Source organism: Microtus oregoni, unplaced genomic scaffold (genome assembly GCF_018167655.1).
Source record: "Microtus oregoni isolate MIOR12 unplaced genomic scaffold, Mior012 000105F_ref0000443, whole genome shotgun sequence".
Classification (NCBI taxonomy): Eukaryota; Metazoa; Chordata; class Mammalia; order Rodentia; family Cricetidae; genus Microtus; species Microtus oregoni.
Genome location: NW_024544720.1, coordinates 2,949,221 through 2,959,166, shown reverse-complemented (window position 1 = coordinate 2,959,166; position 9,946 = coordinate 2,949,221). Strand labels below are relative to the sequence as shown.

General features: G+C 41.8%; 1 protein-coding gene across 1 annotated transcript; it reads left to right on the top strand.

The window, feature by feature from the left end:
* Positions 1-4,095: 4,095 nt before the first annotated feature.
* Positions 4,096-4,948, top strand: LOC121443375 (ferritin light chain 1-like). Its single transcript, XM_041645122.1, has one exon. It carries the CDS (start codon positions 4,263-4,265, stop codon positions 4,791-4,793), a length of 531 nt encoding a protein of 176 aa, XP_041501056.1. The 5' UTR covers positions 4,096-4,262; the 3' UTR covers positions 4,794-4,948.
* Positions 4,949-9,946: the final 4,998 nt, after the last annotated feature.

The window sequence follows — 9,946 nt, the reverse complement described above, 5'->3', positions numbered from 1 at the left end:
GTCAATTTAGATCTATACATCACTCATACCTCCATATATACATCCAGCTTGTGTGGTCCCTTGGGATCTGGAGTCACTGGAGATTAACATCCTACATTGCACAGAACAGAACAAGGAGTTACCTGGTTCAGAAGAGCGGAGGAGTAAAGGTTAGATGCCTTTATTCAGTTCTTGAAGTTAGTGCTTCTTGCCTTAGGCCTGCCTCATGTACACACAACTCACAGGTAACTTGTCTCTTTGGGAGCCTCTTACTCATTTCTGGGGTCATTCTCTTCTCCAGCTTTTTTTTAAGAGGTATCTTTTTATCAGTTCTGTGCAGAAAGATAGTTTTAACACCCTGCATAAGTGCTGCTAAGAAGCTCTGCAGTTCAATTTCTCCCTTAAAGAAAAGCCACAGGAGAAAAGAGGGAAAGGGAAAACTCACTTTTCTATATGTTCTCTGTGTGTGTGTGTGATAGTGCACCATGTGCCCGCACTGTTTGCAGAAGCCAGAAAAGGGCATTGGACCCTTGGGACTGGAGTTGCAGATAATTTCACAAAACATGTAGTTGCTGGAAATTGAACCCAGGTTTTCTGAAAGAGCAGCTAGTACTCTTAACTGCAAAAGCCATCTCTCTAGCCCTGTGATTCTTTAATTTTTGAGTCCATGCTACAATTTGTCCATTGTGCTCAGTTTGTAAAGTCTTGAGATAGTGTTTTAATATATATTTTATCCAGTTCTGATTTGTAATAGCAGGGGTCAGAGGTCACTGTTTTGGTTAAAATCTGTGAGTTAAATTGTGATATTTAATGTACAACTAAATGCCAAAGATATTTGTAGAATGTGCAAAATTAATATAATGAAGCTCTTGGAGATCATATAGTCCAATGGAACTATATCAGTAGTTGCCGGGGGGAAAGGGTAAATGCTATGTATAGACAACTAATCAAAAAAGTATTTGCTTAAAATAACTGGCTGTAGTCAAAACACAGGCAGTCTATTTATGCTGTGATGTCTTGATATATTATCTCATACTCTTTTTCACTGAAGTAGCTTTGTGTAAACATCCCTCCATGGTGTCTAGGATAGTGACTTAGGAATCATTTTACTCAGAGCCCCAGGCTAGGTATTCCATGGAGCACTTTTGGTACTAACAGTGGTGGGAGTAGTGGGGTGTGGGCAGACTTGCTGCTAACAGCCTCCACCTCAATTGCAACAGCCCGTGCTTTAATTTGTTTTCACATTGTGGCTGTTTTTTATTATTTTTTTCTTTTATATCAATCCAAATTCCCACTGTCTCTCCTCCTGACAGTCCCCTCCCTCTCCCTTTACAGACCCTGCCCCCACCCCTCCAAACCTAAGGGAGTGCCTTGCACCCCACCCTGTGGAAAGTCCAAGGCTCTCCCTACTATATCTAGGTTGAGCAAGGTTTACATCCAAAGAGAATAGGATCCCATGAAGCCGGTGTATGCAGTAGAGACAAATCCCGCTGTCACTATCAGTGGCCCCTCAGTCTGCCCAGATGTCAACCCCCTTCACGGGGCGGGAGGGGGGGGCTTGGTTGTTCCAATGCTCATTCACTCCCAGTCCAATTGGAGTTGGTGAGCTCCCATTAGCTCAGGCAAACTGTCTCAGTGGATGACCCCTTCATGGTCTTGAATTCCTTGCTCATACTCTCACTCCCCCCCACTCTTCAACTGGATCTTGGGAACTCAGTCCAGTGCTCTGATGTGGGTCATTGCCTCTGTTCCCATCTGTTGTTGGATGAAGATTCTATGGTGATATTTAAGATAATCATCAGTCTGACTTCAGGGTAAGGTCAGTTCAGACACCCTCTCCTTTATTGCTTAGGGTCTCAGCTGGGTTCATCCCAGTGGGTTCTTGGGCATTTTTCTAGAGCCAGGTTTCTTGCTAACTCAACAATAACTCCCTCAATCAAGATATCTTTTTCCTTGCTCTCATATCTGTCCTTCCTCCATCTCGCATTGGGACCATTTTACAACAAAGTTTTATACTGATAAATAAAATCATAGAAAGTCACCAGTTTAAAGAAACTTTATCACAATTATCTTTTTAATGTAATTACTTTTAGGAGAGAGTTTTGGTTTGGGCTTTAGTATATATCTTTAATACTTCTTTTTAATGCTTTACCAGTTTTACACAGAAATAATTCATCTTAAAGCATTTGCTAATTTCTGATGTAAAACACCCTTTCTCAGATAAAAACAGTGTCTTTTTCTTCATAGATGTATTAATATCAATAAAATATTTATATGCCAAATACAACACATGCTTTTACTTGAATGGCATTTTTCATTTGTGTAATTTTTTAGACCTAAACTTTGCTTTAAAATGGAGCTTTATTATTACAGAAGATGGAGAACTGAAGTAATAAGGGTGGCGGCGGGGCTGCGTCCCCAACACCCCAGCCGCCTGCCCAGCTAGCTTATGCCCCGAAATAATTACACGGACACTGTATTCTTTTAAACACCGTTTGGCCCATTCTCTTCTAGGCTAATTCTCACATATTAATTTAGCCCATTCCTAATCATCTGTGTGTAGCACCCCAAGGTGCGCTTACCGGGGAGATTCTAGCCTAGTCCATCCTGGGTCGGAGCTTCATCCCGGGAGTGGGGCATGGCATCTCTCTCAGGCGTCTGCTCCCGAGAGGAAAGCGGTCGAGTCTCTGACCTCACTTCCTCTTCCTCCCAGCGTTCTGTTCTGTTTACTCCTCCCACCTATCCTCTAACCAATAAAATAAAAACGGCTAGCTCAGTCGGTAGAGCATGAGACTCTTAATCTCAGGGTCGTGGGTTCGAGCCCCACGTTGGGCGCCAACCTGTAGTAGTATGGGGCGGCAGGGCTGCGTCCCCCACACCCGGCCGCCCACATGGCTAGCTTATGCCCCGAAATAATTACACGGACACTGTATTCTTTTAAACACTGCTTGGCCCATTCTCTTCTAGGCTAATTCTCACATATTAATTTAGCCCATTTCTAATCATCTGTGTGTAGCACCCCAAGGTGCACTTACCGGGAAGATTCTAGCCTATGTCCATCCTGGGTCGGAGCTTCATCCCGGGAGCGGGGCATGGCGTCTCTCTCTGAGGCGTCTGCTCCCGAGAGAGCTGTGGAGTCTCTGACCTCACTTCCTCTTCCTCCCAGAGTCCTGTTCTGCCTACTCCACCTACCTAAGGGATGGCCTATCAAAATGGGCCAAGGCAGTTCCTTTATTAGCCAATGACCTTCCTCCATCAGAGAACCAAAATTATTTTCCTCAAAGGAAAGGCAGACATAAAAGTAAATCACGAAACACTATTATAAAATTATGGGGGACTAGAGAGATGGCTCAGAGGTTAAATGTACAGGCTGCTATCCCAGAGGTCCTGAATTCAATTCCCAGCACCCAGATGGTAGCTCTCAGCTGTCTGTAACTCCAGTTCCAGTGGATTCAACACCCTCACGCAAACATACATGCAGGCAAAACACCAATGCACATAAAATAAATGAGTAAAATAGACATAAAATAACCAAGCAAATAAATAAAATTTTGTTACTGTTGCTTGCTTATTCTTTGAAGTCTAATTGCCAACTTTTTTGGGAAACAAACAAAACAAAACACGTTAGCAAGCATTAGAGAAATGTCACAGAGCATCTGTTGAGATGGCTCAGAGTAGAGGACTGGCTGCCAAGTCTGCCTGCCTGAGACCTAGAATCCACATGGTGGAAGTGAGAGCTGACTCCCACAAAGTTGTCCTCTGACCTGAAACATACATAGATCCACACACATGCACACAAAATAAAGTAATTTTAAAAGAAGTAGTATATAAAGTAGGTATATATCTTATATTGGTCCTGTCATAATTTGAAGAATTACAGTACTTATTAAAATTTATTAAAAATTTAAAAATAGGTGGTCTTTGGGTTGTGCATGTCCCCCCACTCTGTCTCTCTTTCTTTCCCCGTCAAGCTTTCTCAGCCACCCAGGAGCACTGTAGTAAACATGGGCATTGATTCAGTCTAATTTGGTCTGACTGGAATTATTTGTGTCAGCAGAAGGACTTGTCTTAAGAATATTCCAGGCAGCAGCCTTCGGAGATCCCGTGGATCTGTGTCTTGCTTCAACAGTGTTTGGACGGAACAGACCTGGGGCCTCCCTTTGTTAGCTTCCACCGCTCCTCATCTGCAGCCGCAGCCTCCGGGACCATCACCTCGCCGCCGTCAGCTCCCAGGACCAGCTAACACCGTCTCTTTGCGGGTAGCTCCAGACTGCGTCTCAACCATGACCTCCCAGATTCGTCAGAATTATTCCACCGAAGTGGAGGCTGCCGTGAACCGCCTGGTCAACCTGCACCTGCGGGCCTCCTACACCTACCTCTCCCTGGGCTACTATTTTGACCGGGATGACGTGGCTCTGGAGGGTGTAGGCCACTTTTTCCGCGAATTGGCCGAGGAGAAGCGCGAGGGTGCCGAGCGTCTCCTCAAGTTGCAGAACGATCGCGGAGGCCGTGCACTCTTTCAGGATGTGCAGAAGCCATCTCAAGATGAGTGGGGTAAAACCCAGGAGGCCATGGAAGCTGCCCTGGCCTTGGAGAAGAACTTGAACCAGGCCCTCTTGGATCTTCATTCCCTGGGCTCTGCCCGCACAGATCCTCATCTCTGTGACTTCCTTGAAAACCACTTCCTGGATAAGGAGGTGAAGGTCATCAAGAAGATGGGCAACCACCTGACCAACCTCCGCAGGATGGCTACTGGGCCCCAGGCATCTCTGGGCGAGTACATCTTTGAGCAGCTCACTCTCAAGCATGACTAGGAGGCCTCTCCTTCCGAGGGGCTCCCACCTCTGCTCTGCACCAGCCCGCCTCAGGACCTTCACCCTAACCTCTCAAGAAGCCACTAGGCAGCTTTGTAACGCCCTGGAGCCCCTCTCAAGTTTTGGACCAAGTAAAAATAAAGCCTTTTGAAGCAGCAAAAAAAAAAAAAAAAAAAAAAAAAGAATATTCCAAATACTCAGGACCGACTGTGCCTTGTGAATCTCCACGTACATTCTAGTCCCAATGATAATCAGCTGTTAGGATATTTGATGCCTTTGAAACTTCAAACTGGAGGAGTGAGCCAAACTGGGCCAGAGTAGGCCTGAAGCACCAAATTCCACAGGAGTAGGACTGAGCCAGTGACCTGGGCCAGAGCAGGCCCAAGGCAGTGAACTCCATAGTAGCAAAACTGAGCCAGTGACCTAGGCCAGAGCAGGCCTGAGATAGTGAGCTCCACTGGAGAGGGAGCAGATCCAGACCAGGGACATTTGTGGAGGCAGGACTGAGCCAGCTACCTGGACCAGACAGACCTGAGACAGAGAACTCCACAGGAGGAGGTACAGGGTAGCAACCACTGAGTGACTGGGCAAAAGCCAGAGACCGCTGTAGGTCTGCGCATGAATCTGGGACCTTCAAGGGAGTAGACCTGAGCCAAGGCCCCTGTGGTTCTGGGCGTGAGTCTGGGACCTACGAGTGAGTAAGCAGAAACCAGAAACCTCTGTGGGTCTAGGTGTCAGTCTGGGACCTCTGAGGGAGTAGGATTAAGCCAGGTCCTCTGCAGGTCTGGGCACACCTGAGTCTGGGACCTCCAAGGTAGTAGATCAGAGTCAGAGACCTTTGCAGGACCAATCACAAGTCAGGGACCTTTGCAGGAGCAAATCCAGAACAGGGACGTTTACAGAAACAGATCTGAGCAGACAACCTACACCAGAGCAATCTGAGACAGCAAACTCCATGGGAGTGGAGCAAAGCCTGGGAGCTCTGGGAGTGACCAACAGGGTAACTAAAACCATGGCACTGACTGTACCATGAGGAATAACCATCTTAGCCTTGGACTCACTGGCACCTAGAAGATTAATCACCAGAATCACAGATGGCCCCAACCACACCAATAAGAGGAAAAGATGAGTAGACAAGGTAAGAACACACGCAACACCACAGAGAGCAAAACGACACCAGTAAAATCTAGAGACCCTACAACAGCAAGATTTGAACAAGCAAATATAGATGAAGCAGAAGAAAATGACCTCAAAAATAACTTCAGGAGAATGTTTGAAACTCTTAAAAAGAAAATGAGAAATTCCCTCAAAGAAATGGAGGGAAAGACAAACAAAAAAATTAGAAGACATCAGCAAATTCCTTAAAGAAAACCAAGAAAAAGCAATCAAACATATGAAAGAAACTATTCAAGACTTGAAAACTAGAGACAATAAAGAAAATAGAAGCCAAGGGAATTATAGAAACAAAAATCCATGAGAAAATGATTAGGAACCACAAACACAAACATAGACAGCAGAATACAAGAGATGGAAGAGAGAATCTCAAGCGCTTAAGATACAATAGAGGAAGTAGACTCATCAGTCAAAGAAAACATTAAATCTAACAAAGCTTAACCTAAAATATCCAGGAAATATGGGACACCATGAAAAGACCAAACTCAAGAATAGTAGGTATATTAGAAAAAGTTGTTCAACTCAAAAGCACAGAAAATATATTTAACAAAATCATTGAAGAAAAATTTTCCAATCTAAAGAAAGATACGCCTGTAAAAATACAAAAAGTTTACAGAATACCAAACAGATTGGGTCAAAAAACAAAACAAAACAGTCCCATTACCACATAATAATCAAAACAATAAACATGCAGAATGAAGAAAGAATATTAAGAGCTGAAAAAAAAGGCAAAGTAACATATAAAGGCAGACCTATCAGAATTACACATGACTTCTCATTGGAGACAATGAAAGCCAGAAGGTCATGGTCAAGCATTATATAGACATAAAGAGATAAGGATGTCAGCATAGACTATTATACCCAGCAAAACTTTCAATCACCATAAAAGTACAAAACAAGATTTAACCATGACAAAACCAGATTTAACCAAAAATTTACCTAGCCACAAACCCAGCCCTATACAAAATACTAGAAGAAAAATTCCAACCCAAAGAAGTTGGCTACATCAACAAAAACACAGACAACTGATGATCTCATAGCAGCAAATCACAAAGAAGAGGAAAACACACATTGACATCACCAACAGCGAAAACTAAATTAACAGGAGATAGCTTGTCATTAATATCCCTTAATATAAATGGACTCAACTCACCTATAAAAAGACAAGGCCAACATATTAGATACAAAAACAGAGTCCATCCTTCCTCTGCATACAAGAAACACACTTCAACCTCAAAGACGGATATCACCTTAGAGTAAAGGGCTGAGAAAAAAATTTCCAATCAAATGGACCTAAGAAACAAGCTGATGTAGCTATTCTAATATCTAATAAAATAGACTTCAAACTAATATCAATCAAAAGAGACAAAGAAGGACATTTTAGTCACAGGAAAACTCCATCAAGAGGAAATCTTAATACTGAACATCTATGCCCCAAATACAAGGGCACTCTCATATGTAAAAGAAACATTTCTAAAGCTTAAATCATATATTAAACCCCACACAGTAATAGTGGGAGACTTCAGGACTCCAATCTCACCTCTGGACAGACCAGTCAGATAAAAAATTAACAGAGAAATAAGGGAATTAGCATATGTTATGACTCAAATGGACTTAACAGACATCTATAGAATATTCCATCCAATAATAAAAGAATATACCTTCTTCTCAGCACCTCATGGAACCTTCTCAAAAACTGACCACATACTCAGTAACAAAACAAACCTCAACAAATACAAAAAAAAAAATGGAATAACCCAATGTACCTTATCAGATCATCATGGCTTAAAAATAAAATTCAACAGCAATACTAATTCCAGAAAGACCACAAACACATAGAAATTAAACAATGCTCATCTGAATCATCAATGGGTCAAGGAAGAAATAAAGGGAGAAATTAAAGACTTCCTAAATTCAATGAAAATGGCCACACAACATACCCAAATTGATGGGACACAATGAAAGCAGTGTTAAGAGGAAAGTTCATAGCACAAGATGGCTAATAAAGAAGCTGGAAAAATACCACACTAGTGAATTAACAGAACATTTGAAAACTTTAGAACAAAAAGAAGCAAACTCACCCAAGAGAACTAGAATGCAGGAAATAATCAAATTGAGAGCTGAAATCAACAAATAGAAAAAAAAGAAAAAAATACAAAGAATCAATGAGACAAAGAGTTAGTTCTTCAAGTAAATCAACAAAATAGACAAACCTTTATCCAAACTAACCAAATTAACAAAATCAGAAATGAAAAACGGGACATAACAACAGACACCGAGAAAATACAGAGAATCATCAGGTCATATTTCAAAGACCTGGACTCCACAAAATTGGAGAACTTAAAGGAAATGGACAACTTTCTGGATAAATATCACTTTCCAAAGTTAAATCAAGACCAGATAAGCAAATTAAACAGACCTATAACTGTTGAAGAAGTAGAAACAATCATCAAAATCTCAAAAAAAATAATAAAACAAACCAAACAAACAAACAAAAAACCCCAGGACCAGATGGTTTCAGCTCAGAATTCTACAAGATTTTCAAAGAACTAATACCAATACTCCTCAAATTGTTCCACGCAATAGAAACCAAAGAACATTGCCAAACTTTTTTTATGAGGCTACAATTACTCTGATTCACAAACCACAGAAAGGCATTACTAAGAAAGAGAATTACAGACCAATCTCACTCATGAACATTGATGCAAAAATACTAAATAAAATACTGGCAAATCAAGTCCAAGAACACATCAGAACCATCATTCACCATGATCAAGTTGGCTTCATCCTAGAGATGCAGGGATGGTTCAACATACAAAAATCTGTCTACGTAATCCACCATATAAACAAACTGAAAAATAAAAACCACATGATCATCTCATTAGATGATAAAAAAGTTTTCGACAAAATACAACATCCCTTCATTATAAAGTCTTGGAGAGAGAAGGAATACAGAACCATACCTAAACATAATAAAAGCAATATACAGCAAGCTAAAAGCCAACATCAAACTAAATGAAGAGAAACTCCCAGTGATTCCACTGAAATTAGGAACAAGACAAAGTTGTCCATTCTCTTCATATCTATTCAATATAGTTCTTGAGATCCTAGCTAGAGCAGTAAGACAACAAAAGGAGATCAAGGGGACACAAATCAGAAAAGAAGAAGTCAAACTCTCACTGTTTGCTGATGACATCATAGTTTACATAAGCGACCCCAAAAATTCTACCAAGGAACTTCTACAAGTCATAAACCCTTTCATTAATGTAGCAGGATACAAGATTAACTCAAAAAAATCAGTAGCCGCCGGGTGATGGTGGCGCACACCTTTAATCCCAGCACTTGGGAAGTAGAGGCAGGTGGATCTCTGTGAGTTCGAGACCAGCCTGGTCTACAAGAGCTAGTTCCAGGACAGGAACACAGAGAAACCCTGTCTTGAAAAACCAAAAAAAAAAAAAAAAAAAAATCAGTAGCCTTCATGTACACAGATGATAAAAGGGCTGAGAAAGAAATCAGAGAAACACCACACTTGACAATAGCCACAAATAACATAAAATAACTCGGAGTAACTCTAACCAAACAAGTGGAAGACTTGTATGACCAGAATTTTAAATCTTTAAGAAAGAAATTGAAGAAGACACCAGAAAGCGGAAAGCTCTCCCATGCACTTGGGCAGGCAGAATTACTCGTGTGTGTGTGTGTGTGTGTGTGTGTGGTGGTGGTGGTGGGGGGGGTGTTCATAGGCTTTTGTGTCAAAGCACTCTTACCTTCTTGGCCATCTCACTGGACCCATTTTCTGTGTCCGTTTTTTTCGAGAGAGGGTTTCTCTGTGTAACTGCCTTAGTTGTCCTGGAACTAGCCTTGTAGACCAGGCTGGCATCAGACTTATAGGGAGCCACCTATAGAGTGCTGGGATTAAAAGTGTGCACCACGACTGCCTGGCTACAGGTTTTACCTTTATATCAAGATTCTAATCCCAA

What these genes read in the sequence shown, in the direction of transcription:
- LOC121443375 (XM_041645122.1), top strand. Translation starts at nt 4,263, where the DNA reads ATGACCTCCCAGATTCGTCAGAATTATTCCACCGAAGTGGAGGCTGCC.